Source organism: Mesoplodon densirostris, chromosome 2 (assembly GCF_025265405.1).
Source record: "Mesoplodon densirostris isolate mMesDen1 chromosome 2, mMesDen1 primary haplotype, whole genome shotgun sequence".
In the NCBI taxonomy this organism is placed as follows: domain Eukaryota; kingdom Metazoa; phylum Chordata; class Mammalia; order Artiodactyla; family Ziphiidae; genus Mesoplodon; species Mesoplodon densirostris.
Genome location: NC_082662.1, coordinates 34,628,850 through 34,649,648, shown reverse-complemented (window position 1 = coordinate 34,649,648; position 20,799 = coordinate 34,628,850). Strand labels below are relative to the sequence as shown.

Below are 20,799 nucleotides of genomic sequence, written 5' to 3'. Positions count from 1 at the left end.
ACAAGACTTTAACCAGCATCTTCTGACTCTCAATATCATTCTTTCAATTACACTATTAGTTTCTAGGCATAGAAGTTAATCAGTACTACGTAGGGAGCCTTTGAAAATACAGATTCTCAGACCACACTCAGAGACTACTGAATGAGGACCTCTGAAGATGGGTCTCAGAACTGTATTTAAAGAAAAATTATTTAGGAGATTTTGATGGTAAGTAGCATTTGAGAATTAATATTATATCTTAGGGGTTGGCAAAGAACTATTTGGGGGCCAAATGCAACCCACTGCCAGTTTTTATAAATAAAGTTTTAGTGGAACGCATCCATGCTCATTCAATTACATATTGTCTATGGCTGTTTTCATGCAGCAATGTACAGGTTGAGTATTTGTGACAGAGACTGAATGGCCCAAAAAGCATAAAATTTTTTCTGTCTGCCCTTTACAGAAAGTTTGCCAACCCCTGATCTATATTTTATTGCCTGTCCTATTTCTTTTGTGATATTTTAGTGCTTGGTGATGTGGTAGACATGTTTGGCTTCATTATGGGACACTAAAATAGGTGCTCAGATATTCTTATTGAGTCAATAAAAATTATTTGGCAATTTACCTGATAATAAGGGACTAAGCTATAAATAGCCTAAGCAGTCAAATTTAAGAAAAATACCAATCTAGGTATGGTTCAGTCAAGTGAACCCTCAACAGTGGGTGAACTGCTTTTAACAAAGAGATTCCTTTTCATTCAGTTGTTAATACGGTGCTCCCTAAATGGTAGAAGATGGGAGGTTTCTTACCTATATAATAGGGATTGGTTACCATAATTGATACGTGTAATAGAGAACTATAATTCATACCCTAATTATTTTGGTATCCCGATGCTGCTATAATTCCTAAAGCCAAAGTTTTTTGGATGCTTTTGGTCAGAACACAAACTTATACAAGCAACCCAGGACTGACCAAACCTCTTCCTACACTTTCCTTATACAGTAGCTGTTACCCACATGTAGGTATTTAAATTTAAATTAGTTAAAATTAAATAACATTTAAAATTTAATTCCTCACTCACACTAGCCACATTTCAAGTGTTCAGTAGTGACATGTGTCTAGTGGCTACCTTATTGGTCAGCACAGATACAGAACATTTCTATTATCACAGAAAGTTTTAGTGGGCAGTGCTGCTATAGATGCTAGAGTTCAAGAGCTGCAGTCTAGTCAAATCCAAGACTTACTGTTTGACTTATTTATTTGTAAGAATGGAAAAATAATTGTTAATGTTTTCTTTTTCTAACAGCCAATAGTGATGAAAGTATTCAGTCTTTGCTTTAGAGCCATCTCAGCTAAGAGCAAACGCTTCATTAAATTCTGATAAGCTCTTTAAATCTTGACTCCAGGAAATACCCATCTCATTTACCCTATGGGCTAACTGTTTATTCAAGATGATTAATCATTGGCCAGTGCATGAAATAGTTCAGAACTGACTGTGATTTCTGGCCAAATCTATTTGGCTTGGTTAGGATGGTGGGAAAGGAACCAGTTTTTAAACAGAAGCTATAAAGTCAATAAAGTCTTGGCATCATCTTTGGAGTGATTTAGATTTCATCATTCAGTGACTCATTTTTATTCCCAGCATCTAGTGCTTTTTGCATGGCCCAAAGGGGCCCTGTGCTGCTCCACTGCAGAGGAAGCTTCAAGAAATGCTGGTTTGCTACAGTGTTTTAGCTTGTGAGAGTCTCTGGGACCTTCCCTGCTCCATCATGGGGTCACCTCTAGGTGGGTATTAGAGGGAGATTCGTAATTGATTTAACCTTTAATAAAGAACTTGGTAATCTTTTGTGGTCCAGTAAGATATGTCTTTAATAGCCTATCCCTTAAAATGTTTTCCCTGACCCCAATAAGTGTCACCTTAAAGGTTGTTTCTCTAGCACAGTGTTTCTCAAACTTTGAGAGGCCCTAAGGCCACTTCAAGAGGCTAAAAGATTCTGTAAATTTACCAACCTATTCTTAGTTACTGTCATCAGAAATGCTTCTGAGGATCTACTTTTCTCTAAATTAACAGATCTTTTTCATTTTGCACCTCAGAGCAATGCGACAGTGGCAGGGATAGGAATGGGTTAGGGGTGGGTGAGAGAGAAACAGTTTTTAGAGTGAGGATTCAAGTATAATCTCACTCATTCTGGCTTTTCCTGCCCTCGACAACTCCTCTTACCCAATGTCTCAAGATAGTCTCTTCTTTATTCTTTCTGAGCTGAGACGGTAGGATTCAACCACATTAGGTGTTAAAAGCAATCATTTGATGGCAATAAGGAACCTTTACAGGAGTCAGATTGTTCAGAAGGAATCTCCTCACCCACTTTCTGCCTCTTCTGTTTTCCATGAGCTTCCTGGATACTTCTTTGAGACACTGGTATGACTTGCTCTAGCATTCTGGATCACTTTAGGGACTAACATGAAAAACACCTCAGGTCATCTTAGACCATGATTTAAAAACATTGATCTAAAATGATCCACTCAGATCACCTTGATTCTTCCCCTTAATACTCCTTTGAGCCCAAACAGGGCAAAATAAGTTTTCTTATGTTCCAGACGAATCTGAAAATAGCCTAATGTTTAGTGTAGGTTACAACCTGAAAGCATTTTTTAGGAGGTTGACTGTGATAGAGATTTCTATTTCCTTTACAGGTCATTTTACCTGGGACAAATACCTAAAAGAAACATGTTCAGTCCCAGCGCCTGTCCATTGCTTCAAGCAGGTAATTGATTCTCAACATCTTTAGTAGGTGGGAGGCAAGTAGTCTTTTCTGGTCCTTAAACAAGCAAAACATGACGTGGGAGCCCTTGGGCTTCTCACCTGAAGTCCCCAGAATAAACTTCTGTGGGAAGAATACAACTCAAGACTCAAAACTCACTGTGAGTTTTAGACATTCTCCCCGACTTCATCCCAAGTAACACCTTCTCCATCTCTTCACCTCCTTGAGGCTATTCTGTGTTACTGAAAACAGTCGCTAATTTTTACTGCAGCTATTAGTTCAGGCAGATAGGAAACAGAGTTATAGCCCTTAGACAAGTCTTGAAAGTGGAGCAGTATTATCATCTCTGTATTCAACTCCCCTGCCACAATCCTTATCTTTCCATAAGAATACTGGCACTGAATCCCATTGGGGAGTGTGTTAGGACCTCATCAGAGGACATTCAGAGCTTCCTACATAGGATTAAGTGCCCCATACAATGTACAGATGATGTTGACTATATCAGTACGTGATAAGACTAGTAAACAAAGAAGTGTACTGTTGCTAAATAGAGCTACGCATCAGGAAGTTGTTTATATCTCCCTCCCTGTAGTATTCAATCGTTATTTCCACAAACTGTCAGTGTTTCACTTTGAATTTTAATTTTGTCTATGCTCTAAATAAAATAAATAAAAGTACAAATTTAGGACTTTTGCTCATTTGAAATAACAGGGACTAAATTCATACTCCCACCTGAAATGATTTAAAAAGACAAAATATATTAAATAATGGTTTTCAAGTTACTGAAGATCAGGCAGCCAAGCACAGTGATCTCTGGGAGATGGAAAACAAATGAGTTGAGCCCCCTTATATTTAGTGCCTTAAGATAGTTTTGAGACCATGGCCCAGGGAAGGGGAACCCAGGTTGAGCCTGGGAGATTCCCTAAGTTTAGGAGATGGAACTGAGAGCCCAGGGAAACTAGAATTTTCAGAACAGAGTACCAGAGAGGAGAAAGCTGCACAGAAAGAAAACTGTAGAAACCCCACTTCAAGTGTTCATCAAAGTACTGTTGTTCAGTATATGCATGTGAGCAACCAAGCCAAGGGAAAAACCGTCTGAAAGGATTAGAAGGATAGTAAAATGTTAGAGCCTGGTGTTCACACAGGACTGGGAATAGTACCTGATCCCACCAGCTAGACTGGAAAATCTCATAATTCATGTGGCATTGGGTGGAATACATGGGAAGATCCTGCTCAGTAGTGGGAAATGATTAGCCTCAGGATTAGCATGCTCTGAACCTGCCTAACAAACTAAAAGCAAGACTCAAAATGATCAAATTATTTCCAAGTAACGTAACTGCATCTAGGAACACAGCACAAGAAGGGAATGCAAAAATATCCAGCACCTAACAGGTAAAAGTCACAATGTCTGGCATCCAGTCAAAGATAATCAAGCATGTAAGGAGGCAGGAAAGCATAACTAATAATGAACAGAATAGTCAATCAATTGAAACAGAACCTATACAAATCTTAGAATAGCAGATAAAAACATTAAAACAATTATTTTAATTATGTTCCATATGGTTGAAAGTTAAGCAGAGACATGGAAGATATAAAAAGACTCACATTGAACCACTATGTGCAAAATAAAAAATACACTAGATGGGAAACAGTTAATGGTAGAAAACAAGATTAATAAATGTGAAAACGTAGCAATAGAAGATATCCAAAATGAAACACAAAGAGAAAAAAGAATTTTAAAAAGATGAAAAAGAGATCAGTGAGGCATGGGATAACTTCATAGACCGTGTAATTGGAGTGCCCAAAGGAGAGAAGAGATGGGGGACTGAAAAAGTACTTGAATATAAAAGGGCAAAAAATTTTCCACAATTGAGGAAAACTGTAAATCCACAGATTCAAGAAGCTAAATGATCCCCTAAAAAAAAGAAACAAGAAGAAAACTATACTAAGGCATGTCATAAATTATCAAAACTAGGGATAGAGAACATCTTAAAAGCAGCCAGAGAAAAAAAGACGCCTTATATACAGGGGAACCAAGATAAGAATGACATATTTTCTTGTCATAAACAATGCAAACAAGAAGAAAGTTGAGTAACGTCTTCAAAGTGTCAGAAGAAAAACTGTCAACCCAGAATTCTATATCCAGCAAAAATATCTTCCAAAAATGAAAGCCAAATAGAGATGCTTTCAGACACACAAAAACTGAAGGAATTCATCACTAGCAGACTCACTGTAAGAAATGTTAAATGAAGTCCATCTTGCAGAAGGAAAATGTTACCAGATAGAATTACAGATCTACACAAAGGAATGAAAGTTACTAGAAATTATAATTACAAGGGTAAATACTTAAGATGTTCTTATTAAGTCTCTGTAAAGATAATTGACTGTATAAACAATGATAATAACATTGTGTTGTAGACGTGATAACATGTATTAGTAAAATGTATAATAACAATAGCATAAAAGCCAAGAGGGGAGAAATCTTAAGTATACTATTATAAAATTCTTATGCATGAAGTAGTATAAAATTACTTGAAGATAGACTGATAATTTAAATATGTTTACTCTAAACCCCAAAGCAACCACTAAAATAATAGAAAACAAATAGCAAGATGGTGAATTTAAGTCCAGCCATATCAATAATCTAATGATAAATGGTCTAAAATGGCCCAGTTAGCAAGCTGAGATTGTCACATTGGATAAAAAGTAAGACCCAATTATATACTGCCTGCAAGAAATTATGCTTTAAATGTAAAGACACAAATAGTTTAAAAGTAAAAGAATGGAAAATTTTACCATGCTGACATTAAGCCATAATATGGCTGAAATGGCATATTAATGTCAAAGTATATTCCAGAGGCAAAGGATATTATCAGGTATAAATACAGTAATTTCATCATGAAAAGGGGTCACACAGTCCTTACATGAAGCAAAAAATGATAGAACTATAAGGAGAGATAAATCTAAAATTTGTCTGTAGGGCTCTCTATAATTAAAGAACAAATAGAAAATCAGCAAGTATATAGTAGACTTGAGCAATGCTATCAGCCAACTTAACCTAATTGACATATATAGAACACTCCCCAGTAACAGAATGTACATTCTTTTCAAGTGCATACAGAGCATTTACCAGGTTAGACCATATTCTAGACCATAAAATAAGGCTTGATAAATTTAAAAGGATTTAAGTAATACAAAGTATGTTCTTTGATTACATTGGAATTAAATTAAAAATCAATAGCAGAAAGTTACCTAGAAAATCTCCAAATATTTGGAAACTAACACATTTCTAAACACCTCATGGATATTTAGAAACACAAAAAGGGACATTAGAAAGTATTTTCAACTAAACGAAATGAAAGCAGAGCATTTCAGAATCTGGGACACTGCTAAAGCAGTACTTTGAGGGAAACTTGTAGCACTAAACGCCTATATTAGAAGAGAAGTTTAATTTAGTGACCTCACCTTCCACTTTAAAAAACGAGGGAAAGGGCTTCCCTGGTGGCGCAGTGGTTGAGAGGCCGCCTGCAAATGCAGGGGACACGGGTTCATGCCCCGGTCTGGGAAGATCCCACATGCCGCACAGCGGCTGGGCCCGTGAGCCATGGTCGCTGAGCCTGCGCGTCCGGAGCCTGTTCTCTGCAACGGGAGAGGCCACAACAGTGAGAGGCCCACATAACGCAAAAAAAAAAAAAAAAAAAACTAGGGGAAAAAAAGAGAAAGTTAATAATAAAAATAATTATTTTTCAAAAATAATTTTTAAAAAGAGCAAGAAAATAATAAAAATTAGAGCATAAGTCAATGAAATAAAAAACAAAAACAACAGAGAAAATTATTGAAACCAAAAGCTGGTTCTTTGCAATGATCAATAAAAGCAATAAACCTCTAGATAGATTAATCAATAAAAGAAAACACAAATTACTAATACCAGAACTGAAAGAAATAACATCACTATTAATTCTATGTATATTAAAAGGGTAGTAAAGGAATATTAGGAACAAATTTATGCCTTTAAAATTTGACAAGTTAGATGAAACAGATAATTCTTATGAATGACACAAATTACCAAAGCTCACTCGAGAAGATAGAAAATCTGAATAGCACTATTTCTGTTACAGAAGTTGAATTTGTAGTTAAAAACTTTCCCACAAAGAAAATTCCAGGTCTTGATAACTTTGCTGGTGAGTTGTTCCAAACATGTAAGGAAAAAGTAATGCAAATTCTACACAGACTCTTCCAGAAAGTTTAAGAGAAAGGAATACCTCCCAACTCATTCTATGTGGTAAGCATTACTCTGATACCAAAACCAGGCAAAGACATTGAAAGGAAAGAAAACTACAAAGCAACATCCCATATGAAAATACATGTAAAAATTATGAACAAAAATGATTTTCAGTTTCAATTTTTATTCTCTCAGCATCAAACATCCTTACCTTTTTCTGCTACTATATTTTGATTTTTTTAATTTTTTAAAAAATTTTATTGGCATATAGTTGATTTACAATGTTGTGTTGGTTTCAGGTGTATAACAAAGGGAGTCAGTTTTACAAAAGTTTAAGAAATTGAATCCAACGATATATAAAAATAATTCATCATGACCAAGTGGGTTTTAATTCCTATAATACAAAGTTGATTTAACATTCAAAAACCAATCAGTATAATGCACCATATGAACACACTAATGAAGAAAAATTATGATCATCACAATAGATGCAGAAAAAGTATCTAAAAAAATCCAATGTCCATTACTAATAAAAACTCTCAACAAACAAGAAATAGAAGGGAATTTCAATTTCCTAAATCCTAAACTCTAAGGGGTATCTGTGAAAAATCTAGTAATAGCATACTTAATGGTGAAAGAGTAAACGTTTTCCCTTGAGGTCACGAACAAGATAAGGATGTCTGCCCTTACCACTTCTATTCATTACTGTAGTACCAATGTCACCAGGCCAATAAAAGAAATAAAAGCAATCCAGATTGAAAGACCAGAACAAACACCAAAGAAAATAAATGAGTGGCAAAAGTGAATTGATGGTCAATATTATTTCATTAGGGAAATACAAAGTAAAATCACAATGCGATATCTCTATACATTTGTTTAAATATCACTCATTAAAAAAAAGACTGACCATACCTAATAGTGGCAAGGATGTGGAATAAATGGAACTTTCATAAAATACTGGTAAAAATGTAAAATGGGTCAATTACTTCAGAAAATAATCTGACAGAAAAACTTCAACACACTATTGAGCAAAACAAACAAACCAAGAAAACACTAAATAAACTAGGAACTGAATAATACATCCTTAACATGAAAAAATATGTATACCTCAGAACTAAAGCCAGTATTTTACTCAATGGTTAAAAGTAACTCAATAGAAGATATAATGGAAGAGAGACTCCCATTTACAAAAGCAACAAAAATTAATATTTAGGAATAAACTAACAAATATACAAAACACTTATATAAAGAAAACTTCAGAAAACACCTAAAAAGCATGATTCATTTAAAAAAATTTAAAGTAAATGTCAAAATTAATAGTTTCTGCTCTTCAAAAGACACTGATAAGAGAAGGAAAATATAAGCCATAGACTTGGAGAAAATATTGACAAATCACACAACTGATAGTAATACTCTCCAAATTTATCTATTGATTTGATGTAATTCCTATCAAAGTCCCAGCTGGCTATTTTGCAGAAAATGACAAGTTGATCCTAAAATCATATAGAAATACAAAGAACCCAGAGTAGCCAGAACAATCTCAGAAAAGGGCAACAAAAGTAGAGGATTTCTTGATTTCAAAACTTACTACAAAGCTACAGTATTCAAGACGGCGTGGTACTGGCATAAAGATAGACATATAGATCACTGGATTTGGTTTGAGAGTCCAGAAATAAACTCCTACATTTATGTTCAATTGATTTTGAACAAGGATGCCAAGACAATTCAGTGGGATTTTCAACAGCTAATGCAAAGACAAACTGGATATCCACAAACAAAAGAATGGAGTTCGACCCTATCTCCACACCATATACAAAAATTAACTCCCAAGTGGATGATAGTCATAAGAGCTAAAACTATAAAACTCTTAGAAGAAAACACAGGAGTAATCTTTGTGACCTTGGATTAGGCCATGGTTTGATATGGCACTAAAAGCATAAAACAGAAGAAAAAGTATTATAGATAGATTGAACTTCAAAATTTATCAAAATTAAAAGGTTTTGTGCTTCCCAAGACACTATCAATAAAATGAAAAGACCCAGCTGCCTTTTGGGAGAAAATATTTCCAAATCATGGATCTGATGAGGGACTTGTATCCAGAAGATATGATGAACAACTCAACAGTTAAGACAAATAATTTCATTTTTAAATTGGCAAAGAATTTGAATAGATATTTTCCAAATATATACAAATGGCCTATAAACACATAAACGATGCTTAATATCATTAGTCTTTAGGGGAATGTAAATTAAAACTGCAATGAGATATCACTTCACAAATACTAGAATAGCTGATATCAAAAAGGCAGACGAGGGCCTCCCTGGTGGCGCAGTGGTTGAGAGTCCGCCTGCCGATGCAGGGGATACGGGTTCGTGCCCCGGTCTGGGAGGATCCCATATGCCGCGGAGCGGCTGGGCCCGTGAGCCATGGCCGCTGGGCCTGCGCATCCGGAGCCTGTGCTCCGCAACGGGGGAGGCCACAACAGTGAGAGGCCCGCATACCGCAAAAAGAAAAAAAAAAAGGCAGACGATAACAAGTGTTCATGAGGATATCGAGAATTGGCACCCTCATATGTTGCTGGTGAGGTTATAACACTCTGTTGCCACTTTAGAGAACAGTTTGGAAGTTATTCAGAATGTTAAACATAGAATTAGCATATGACCCAGCAATCTCAGTCCTAGGTGCATACCCAAGAGAAATAAAAACATATGATTACACAAAAATTGATACACAAGTGTTCGTGGCATAATTATATATAAAAGCCAAAAAGAGGAAACAACCCAAATGTCCATGAACTGATGAATTGATAAGCAAAAAATGTAGTATATCCATTACAATGGAATGTTATTCAGCAATGAAAATAAATGAAGTATTGATAAACACTACAATATAGATTCAACCTGAAAACATTGTGCCAAGTGAAGAAAGGAGCCACTCACATATTGTGTAATTTCATTTATATTAAACCTCCAGAATAGGCAAATCCACAGAAACAGAAAGTAGATTAATGGTTTCCAGGCATTGGGTTAAGGGGAGATTGGGGAGAGACTGCTAATGGGTATGGGGTTCCTTTCAGGGGGGATTGATGAAAATGTTCCAAATTTAGATGGAGTGATATTTGCACAACTCTGTGGATATACTGAAACTCACTGAATTATACACTGTAAAAAGGTACATTTTCTGGTATATGAGTTAAACAAATGCCTACCATATGACCCATCCATTCTACTTTCAGATGTTTACCCAACAGAAAAGAAAGTGTATTTCCGACGAAGATTTATAGATGGATGTTCATAGATTGATTTGTAATAGTTAAAAACTAGAAACACAACAAATGTTCATCAGCATGGTATACTACTCAGCAGTGAAAGGAAATGAATTATTGATACTTTCAGCAGTATGGATGAGTATTAGAGTAGTTATGCTGAGTGATCATATCTACCAGAAACCTAAAGCCAACATCATACTTAATGGTGAGAAACTAGAAGCTTTCCCACTAAATCAGGAACAGGAATATTCCCTCTCACTACACCTTTTCAGCATCATACTGGAAGTCCTAAATGTAGCAATAGGACAAGAAAAGGAAATAAAAGATATACAGATTGGGAAGGAAAAAATAAAACTGGCTTTGTTTGCAGGTGACATTATTGTCTATGTAGAAAATCTGAAATAATCAACAATAACAACAACAACAAAACACCTAGAAGTAATAAGCAGTTGTAAGAAGGTTGCAGGATACAAGGTTAATATACATAATACAAGCCTAATCAAAATTCCAGCACATTATTTTATGGATAGTGACAAACTGATTCTAAAGGTCACATGGGGAGGTAAAAGATGTAGAATAGCCAAAACGGTATTGAAGGAGAAGAACAAAATCAGAGGACTGACACTACCCAGCTTCAAGACTTATTGATAAAGCTATAGTAATCAAGACGATGTGGTACATATATATGGAATCTAAAAAAAAGTGGTTCTGAAGAAAGTAGGGGCAGGACAGGAATAAAGATGCAGACATAGAGAAAGGACTTGAGGACATGGGGAGGGGAAAGGGTAAGCTGGGACAAAGTGAGAGAGTGGCATGGACTTATATATACCACCAAATGTAAAATAGATAGCTAGTGGGAAGCAGCCGCATAGCACAGGGAGATCAGCTCGGTGCTTTGTGACTACGTAGAGGGGTGGGATAGCGAGGGTGGGAGGGGGATGCAAGAGGGAGGGGATATGGGGATATAAGTATACATATAGCTGATTCACTTTGTTATAAAGCAGAAACTAACACACCATTGTAAAGCAATTATACTCCAATATAGATGTTAAAAAGAGCAGAATGCATGTTATATTTTAATTCATATTTTCTATAGTACTTAGGAAGCTCAGTTTTATACACTTTCTGAATGTCATCTATTTTAAATGGCTTTTCATAATGTTGTACTTTTCAGAAATGAAATGTAATATTCATTTTATATCATAGGAAGGAAACGTTTTACTTAAAAAAAAAATCTTAGTAGCCCAGTTTACTGAAAATTGAGTGTATTTGACTTCTATGTTTGAGAACTTATCTTTGAAAGACAAATATATTGGCCAGTGAAACAAAATGAAGCAGTTATCCCAATGGAAGATCTAATTAGTAGCTACATGTTTACCATTTCCTTAATGGGCTATTATCCCTGAAAGTTTAACTGAATTGTTTTTTTTTTTTTGAAAATTCATAGATTGACAGGAGACATTGGCCTTCTTGCATTTTCTTTTAAGAACATCAGTTCTTAACAATATAATTGAAGTAATAATTATTTATAAATACTTTTAATAATCCATAGTTTACTTAATTTTTTCCAGCTGTGGTTTCCTTAGGGGTACAGCAGGGACAATACAATTTTACCTTAAAGAGTTCTGAAGATTATATAATCTAATGAATGGAAAACACTTCATAAACTATAAAGTGTAGTACAAATATAAAGTATGAGCTGTACTAACATAGGTTATTTGGACCTATTTTATTGTTGTTTTTCCTGTGTTGCGTTTTTCCCTTTGACACACACTCCCTCCCAAAGACTGTCCTATTCACATATCACAGATTTGATGGTTAGGGTAGAAAGGAGTACACATGTCCTTGCCTACAAATTTTTGTAGTTGTGTTTAAAGAAATGCTCTTTGATAGAAATTAAGACCCCCTTAAATGATCAAATAGTGTATTTATTATGCATTTAAGTTTTCTAATGTTTCAATTAAAAGGCTTAAAATTCTCAAAAAGAGAATGTGGTGTTAGCAAAAGAAGAAACAGATAGGTAAATGGAACAGAATAGAGAGCCCAGAAATAGTCCCATAAAAATATAGTCATCCTATCTTTGACAAAGGAACGATGCCGATACAGTGGAGCAAAGATTGTCCTTTCAACAAAGGTCTTAACAACTGGACAGCTCATGCAAAAAAAAAAAAAAAAGGAATTTATATACGGATCTTACACCCTTCACAAAAATTAATTCAAAATAGACCACACACTTAGATGTAGAACACAAAACTATAAAGCTCCTAGAAGATAACATAGGAGAAAACCAAGATGACCTTGGGTATGGCAATGACTTTTTAGATACAACACCAAAGGCACAGTTCATGAAAGAAATAATTGATAAGCTGGACTTCATTAAAATAAAACCTTATGCTCTATGAAAGACACTGTCAAGAGAATGAGGAGACAAGCCACAGACTGGGAGAAAATATTTGCAAAAGACATGTCTGACAAAGGACTGTTACCCAAAATATACAAAGAACACTTAAAAACTCAAAATAAAAAAATAACTCAAAAAATGGGCCAAAGATGTTAACAGATACCTCACCAAAGAAGATCGGCAGATGACAAAAAAGCATTAAAAAGATGTTCTAAATCATATGTCATCAGAGAAATGCAAATTAAAGCAACAGTGAGATACCACTGCATACGTATTGTAATGCCAAAATCCAGAACACTGATAACACCAAGTTCTGGCAAGGATGTGGAGCAATAGGAATTCTCATTCATTGCTTGTGGGAATGCAAGATGTTGCAGACATTTTGTAAGACAGTTTGGTGATCTCTTATAAACTAAACATACTCTTACCGTACAATCTGGCAATTGCATTCCTTGGTATTTACCCAAAGTTGTCGAATATTTATGTCCACACAAAAAATGGATGTTTATTGCAGCTTTATTCATAATTGCCAAAACTTGGAAGCAACCAAGATGTTCTTCAGTAGGTGAATGGATAAATAAACTGTGGTATAGCCAGATAATGGAATATTATTCAGCCCTAAAAAGAAATGAGCTATCAAGCCATGAAAAGACATAGAGGAAGCTTAAATGCAGTTTACTAAGGGAAAGAAGCCAATCTGAAAAAGCTATGTACTGTATGATTCCAACCATATGACATTCTGGAAAAGGCAAAACTATGGAGACAGTAAAAAGACCAGGGCCTCCCTGGTGGCGCAGTGGTTGAGAGTCCGCCTGCCGATGCAGGGGATACGGGTTCGTGCCCCGGTCTGGGAGGATCCCATATGCCGCGGAGCGGCTGGGCCCGTGAGCCATGGCCGCTGAGCCTGCGCGTCTGGAGCCTGTGCTCCACAACGGGAGAGGCCACAACAGTGAGAGGCCCGCATACCGCAAAAAAAAAAAAAAAGACCAGTTGTTGCCAATGACTGAGTGGATGAGTAGGCAAAGTACAGAGGATTTTTAGTGCAGTTAAACTATTTTGTATGATCCTATAATGATGGATACATGTCTACATTAGACCAAATTCATAGAATATACAACACCAAGAGAGAACCCTAATGTAAACTGTGGACTTTGGGTGATTATGATGTGTCAGTGTAGGTTCATCAGTTTTAAGAAATGTGGTAGGGGATGTTGATAATAGGGGAGACTCTGCACCTGTTACGGCAGGATGTTTATGGGAAAGCTCTGTACCTTCCTCTCAATTTTGCTAAGTTTTGAACCTAAAACTGCTCTAAAAAAATGTGGTCTTAACAAAATACTGAATTATTGACACGTTCAACAAATGGATGAATATCAGAATAGTTATGCTGAGTGAAAGAAAGTAGACCCCAAAAAAGAGTATATTCTCTGTGATTCCATTTAAGTCTAGAAATGCAAACCAGTCTACACTGATAGAAAGTAAAGCAATGTTTGCCTGGAAAGAGAGGTCTGGGAAGAGCTAGACAGAGAGATTATAAAAGGATATGCAAGACTTGAGAGTGTGTCCATGTTCCTTATCTTGATTGTGGTGATGTTTTCCAGGGTGTACGTGATGTATATGGTGTCATGAGTGTATACATATGTCGGTACTTACCAAAGTGTATAGTTTATTGTATGTCAATTATAACTAAAAGTTATTTTTAAAAAATAGGAATTGATTTATAAGTTAATGTCAAAGTAAGAAAAAAAAAATCAACTGCCAATGGTTAGTCTGTGTAGTAGACATACAAACCAATACACTGAAATGCTCCATGAAGAGACACTAAGGATATGATAGTTTAATAGGATGATTGCTAAAAAGAAAATGTTAAGAAAACCTGGAGGGTTAAGGATTTGGAGACAATAGGATAAAAAACAGCATTTAAGCAAGGGCCACTTGAGACATTCTTGTCCTTTTCTTACTGGTGAGTCAATATTTGATGCTTCAGTGGAAAGTAATTTTTTCCCTTTCATTTTACATTTCAGTGTTTATTTTGTATGAAACCCTTCCTAAGTACTGGGGAATAATTCAGGGGGGTTGTTCCTGACCCAGCTGTAACCAGTTTGAGTCCAAAGCATAAACTTTCAGGTTCCATCTCTTAATATCCTTACTGAAAATGCCGTTTATTCTTAGTTCACCTAATCCCCATGGCTTGTTCTCCTCAGTCCTACACACCTCCAAGCAACGAGTTCAAGATCAGTATGAAATTGGAAGCACAGGATCCCAGGAACACCACATCTACCTGTATTGCCACAGTAGTTGGACTGACAGGCGCTCGCCTCCGCCTTCGCCTTGATGGCAGCGACAACAAGAATGACTTCTGGCGTCTGGTTGACTCAGCTGAAATCCAGCCTATCGGGAATTGTGAGAAGAATGGGGGTATGCTGCAGCCCCCACTGGGTGAGTAACTAGACCCAAGCTCTCCCTAGCCCATTAGTTATCTTCCCCAAATTGTACATCCTGTTAAAGAAAAACATAGGGTCCTCTGCCTATCCCTTCTTTTTTCATATGGTCCAAAAGAAAAGGCCCACCTAAAATGAAATGACCTGAAAAATCTGGACCTATCCATTCCACATTAACTTATGGTACCCAAGCTTCTCTCAAGCTCTTCTTTTTCTAACAAGAAACCACACATTTCATCCTCCTTTGTCACTTCCCCTTTACCCTGAGAAAAAGAATGGAAGGAAATCTTGACATTTAACTTGCCTCAAAAAACCATAGAGTTTTCACCAAATCCTACAGTGATAACAGGAAGTGAGAGAAAAATCTCCCAGTAGAAAGGATGACTATTACAAAGATCCGTTATCTCCTTTCCCCTAAATTTTTACTTGGTCCTTGGAATTTTCTCACTTTGAATCAATTATTAAGTAAAATGCATTATTTTACTTAAACTAATAACCCCACTGTATTTTTCTCCTCAAGATCAGATTCACCTTTTTTTGCCTCAATATACCTGAATGATTTAGCCTATCTCATCAGTTACTATTAATCGCTACTGCAGTGAGTCTCAACAGAGGATAGAGAGAGATGGCTTTTAGGCTATGTTCCCTTTAGGAGGCTGTGCTAAATTAAATGAACATTACAGGACAGTATCATTTGAAAGACCTCCCCAGGTGGTTATTTAACATTTTCCTCCATTAAAAAAAATTATTTGTAATGTAAACTTTCAAATGTATACAAAAGTAGAAAAAAATAGCACAGTGAATGTCCATGTATCCTTTATCCTTGATAGTCAATCTTGTTTTCTTTGTACCTATACACACTCCCTGCCTGCTCCTGCCCAATTGCCTAAACATAGTATTTTATCGTTTATTTAGTATGTATCTCTCATTATGTATATTTTAATATTTTAAAAGCATAATCATAATAACATTATCACATGTAAATAATAATTCCTTAATATCAACGAATATTTACTCAGTGTTTAAATTTTCCCTACTGTCTGTCTATCTGTCTGTCTGTCTCCCTCTTTCTCTCTCTCTTTATTCCATTTTCTTTGAATCAGGATCCAAATAAAATCAACATATTGCAGTTGGTTGATATGTCCCTTAAGTCTCTTTTAGTCTATGGGTTCTCCTTCTCTCTCTTATTTTTTCTTGCAATTTATTTGTTGAAAAACCTAAGTCATTTGTCTTTAAATTTTCCCACAATTAGATTTTGCTGATTGTATCTCTGTGGTATCATTTAACATGTTTCTCTGTCCTCTCTTCCTAGAAATTGGTAACTAGATCTAGAGGCTTGATCAGGTTAAGGTTCAATTTTTTCATAAGAATATTTCATAGGTGGTGGTCTTCATTAGGAAGCATATATGGTCTGGTTGTCTCTCATTTTATAATGTAGCAGCCATTACTGCTTGTGGTTTAGAGCAGGGGGTGACAGATTTTCTTAAAAGAGTCAGATAGTAAATATTTCAGGCTTATGGGCCATACCTTCTCCATTGTAACTAGTCAGCTTTGTCCTTGTAATGTGAAAGCAGCCATAGATGATACATAAACAAATGGGCAAGGATGTGCTCCAATAAAGCTTTACTTACAAAAACAGATGGCCAGCCTTCTGGCTATAGTTTGCTGACCCCTGATTTAGACCCATCACTTCATTATGGTTGCAAAATGGGAAATTTTAATATTATCATTCGGTCCACATAAATTAAATGGAACATGTCTATTAAAATAAACTTTCATCAACTTGGTTATCCTAAAGTACAGTTCATGCAGGAAAGACAGTTTAAATGCTTGATTCTTTTCTTTATTTACCAATTTTCAAAATAATAAATTGGATTACCATCATCCTCCAAAATTATTTATGGATAGTGTTATTGTTGTTGTTGTTGTTTAGTATCATAAACTCAAAGATTCATATATAACTGATGTGTTTCACTCCGTTGTACTAACTATCCTTATTGATTCTTGAATTATCCCATCTTTGGCATCATATATATATAAATCATTCTTAAAGTGAAATCTATAAAACAGAGCATATTCAGAGAAATCCCCTTCACCTTATCCCTTTCTTCTGCTATAGGGTAACCACTTCCTTTTAATTTCATAGTTTATACTCCATTTTTTAAAAAATAAGCAAATATATCCATGTGAGTGTGTGTGTACATACATACATATGTATTCCTTGTCTTCTTATATAAATGACAGCATATTATACATACTTTCCTCAATCTTACTTTTTTCATTTAGCAATATATCCTAAAGATGACTTCTTAGTTGTATGAAGATGTTCCTCATTCCTTTTTGTAGCTGCATAGTACCGTAAGATTCTCAACCTACTTTATGAATCATTGTTTAGAAGCATCTTGATAGGCTATTAAAATATGTAAGTTCCCAGGGATAATGGTGACCATCTAAATCAAAATCCTTCCATAAATTCTCCAGAAACATACAGATCAAAAAGGAAAGAAAATCAAACCACCCATAACTCATGCCTAAACATAACCAGGAGTCAGGAATACCACAGATGGGAATGTAAATTGATACAGCCACTATGGAGAACAGTATGGAGTTTCCTTAAAAAACGAAAAATAGAACTACCATACAACCCAGCAATCCCACTGGGCATATACCCTGGGCATATACCCTGAGAAAACCATAATTCAAAATGAGTCATGTATCACAATGTTTATTGCAGTTGTATTTACAATAGCCAGGACATGGAAGCAACCTAAGTATCCATTGACAGATGAATGGATAAAGAAGATGTGGCACATATATACAATGGAATATTACTCAGCCATAAAAAGGGCTTTTTCCATTTCATAAAAAGAAACGAAATTGAGTTATTTGTAGTGAGGTGGATGGACCTAGAGTCTGTCATACAGAGTGAAGTAAGTCAGAAAGAGAAAAACAAATACCGTATGCTAACACATATATATGGAATCTAAAAGGAAAAAAAATGGTCATGAAGAACCTAGGGGCAGGATGGGAATAAAGACGCAGACCTATTAGAGAATGGACTTGAGGACACAGGGAGGGGAAAGGGTAAGCTGGGACAAAGTGAGAGAGTGGCATGGACATATATACACTGCCAAATGTAAAACTGATAGCTAGTGGGAAGCAGCTGCATAGCACAGGGAGATCAGCTCGGTGCTTTGTGACCACCTAGAGGGGTGGGATAGGGAGGGTGGGAGGGGAGACGCAAGAGGGAGGGGATATGGGGATATATATATACGTATAGCTGATTCACTTTGTTATAAAGCAGAAACTAACACACCATAGTAAAGCAATTATACTCCAATAAAGATGTTTAAAAAAAAAAGAGTACCACAGATTTCAGTAACATGTTGTCTACATGTTCAGATATAAAGATCTGAAACCACTAGAGCTAGTACCCACCCCATACCAGAATGAAGAGTTCTATGTAGGTAGAAACTACATTAAACAGGGAGAGGGCAATGGGAGCCTAACACAGCCAAAATCACCCCCAGAAAAAGACAGTCCCATCCAGAGTGGGAAATACTGAAAGAAAGCTAAGAGCTACTTGATTAGAGCCTTGGCTACTGGAGAATCAGAAGAAAGAGAGTGAACTAAAAGAATGAGGGACAGGAGATGGCAGTCTTGGGAAGACAACTACCTTTGTGGGAGAGGTAGCTATAATATTGAAGGAAAAGAAGGAAACCATGTGTAGTGATTCAGAGTTATGCAGGAACAAAAGAGAATCATAAAATCAAAAGACATACAAACCTTCCCATCCCATCCCAAATAGGCTCATCTACTAAAGAAACTGCATTTCACTATGCCAACAGAAAACTCATGACCCAAGATCCCTGCCAAAATGGAACATCCTGTTTTTTGCAAGCCCAGAAAAATATAAGACATTTCAAAGGATTAGGAAACAGCAGTCAACATCTATAAAAAGCTTCTACGTGAAGAAAAACAGAAATAGAGGATAAAACCATTTTAACTATTGAAAATTCTACAGCCAAAATCAGTGAGTAGCCAGAGGAAAACCGTTGCACAATAACCCATCTCAAATTAAATAAGTATTGACAGATATGAAAAAATACCTTGAATCAAAAATTTTAAGTCAGACTAGAAATGCACAATAGACAGGAAGATGTGAAAATAGAATTGTTCAAACTCAAGAAAAAAATTGAAAGAAAAATAATCTCAGTTGAAGACTCAATTCCAGGGTACCCACTGGGACAATAGATTCAACTGGAAATATAATAAGGGACATTGAGAAGAGAAATAAAAATAAATATTAGAGAAGGTTTAAAAGTATCAGAAAGGAACTGTTAGATATAGAACATAGTCAACAAAGATCCAATGTGTATATGTATGTGTACATATATATTTGGAGTCCCTGAAGAAGATAAACAGAATTAGTACTTAAAATTGTAATATAAGAAAATTTTCCAAAAATTAAAGAACACCTAAACCTTCATATTGAAAGGGCCTACCTTATTCCTGGAAAAATTGGTCTAGATTGGTCAACTCTAAGACATATTCCAGTAAAACTATTATACTCTAGGAATAAAGAAAAATTCATCTAAGCCTCCAGCAACAAAGCCAAATTACTCACAAGGAAAAGAAAGTCAGGTTTGCATCATACTTCTCAACAGCAAAATACAAAGCAAGACTAAATGGAGCAGCATTTTTAAGAAATTCAAGGAAAGAAAATGAAAAGACAGGTTTTATATCTAGACAAGCTGTTTTTTCAAGTCCTGAGATTATACTGAAAGAGTTTTCAACATGCAAGAACTCAGGAAATACTGTGACCCCAAGCCCTTCCTAAGGAATCAATTATGGAAAGAGCTCCATCCAAACAACAGGTGATCAATCTAAGACAAAAACAAAGGTAGGGACAAGAGTAGAATAGTATGGTATCAGTCTGGGTCCAGTGAAGAAAGAGAACCCACACAGCAGTTTAAACACAGAAAGTTTAATATACATGTTAACTATAACAGAGGATTGGAGTGAGGGATTGGCTATTCAAAAGGCAAGAGAACTCTAAAGAATATAAGAAGCGCAGACGTAAGGAGAAGCCACTACACTGGGGCAGAGAGAGCACCCAAGGAAGAGCCTCCCTTCCCCCATCTCAGGGCTGAGATGTGGACCTTGTTGGAGGGGGCACAGCTGTGGCTCACTGGATGAGAGAAATCACTGTGGTGCCACAGCAGTGGAACTTGCTAGAACTCTGTCCTCCAGGGTGCTGAGAAAGCTGTTCATGGAGAGGTGTGTCTCTGGAGAAACTCTTCTACAGAACCACTTAAGATGGGGAGGGTGGTGCTGCTATGGGCTGCCCTGCGCTCCTGGACCTGGGCCATAGGGAAGATGGGGTGCTGCAGGAGCCTGCCAAGCCAACACAATGCAGCCAGAAAGCAAGCCCCTTTCCTCCTGTCATATCTGTAGATGGGGTCCCGGGTATCACTTAAAACTGATAAACCAAATAGTAGAAGCCTAAGTGAGGAAATAAGGGAATTAAGGACATTATAACATATGTTAGTATAAAGGTAACTACTAAAACAAAATTCCAGAACTTCCTAAATACCAAAGGAACAAAAAGATCAAGAAACAGATGACACAAAGAGATGAACTAAATATGGAGAATGCAGTAAATAAAACATGTGACAGAGTTGAGACCAAATGTGTAATTTATATTAATAAATGTAAATGGTTTT

At 36.1% G+C, this 20,799-nt stretch overlaps 1 protein-coding gene across 9 annotated transcripts in view; it reads left to right on the top strand.

The window, feature by feature from the left end:
- Positions 1-20,799, top strand: part of SCMH1 (Scm polycomb group protein homolog 1) — a 193,435-nt gene that overhangs the window by 58,910 nt on the left and 113,726 nt on the right. For 7 of the 9 annotated variants that reach the window (XM_060089621.1, XM_060089622.1, XM_060089628.1 and 4 more), the window contains 2 exons: positions 2,674-2,744; positions 14,837-15,071. In XM_060089621.1, coding sequence (XP_059945604.1) covers positions 2,674-2,744; positions 14,837-15,071 — 306 coding nt within the window. Of the gene's footprint in view, positions 1-1,621; positions 1,765-2,673; positions 2,745-14,836; positions 15,072-20,799 lie in introns of all 9 variants that reach the window. The other 2 variants (XM_060089623.1, XM_060089624.1) reach the window with 1 other exon arrangement.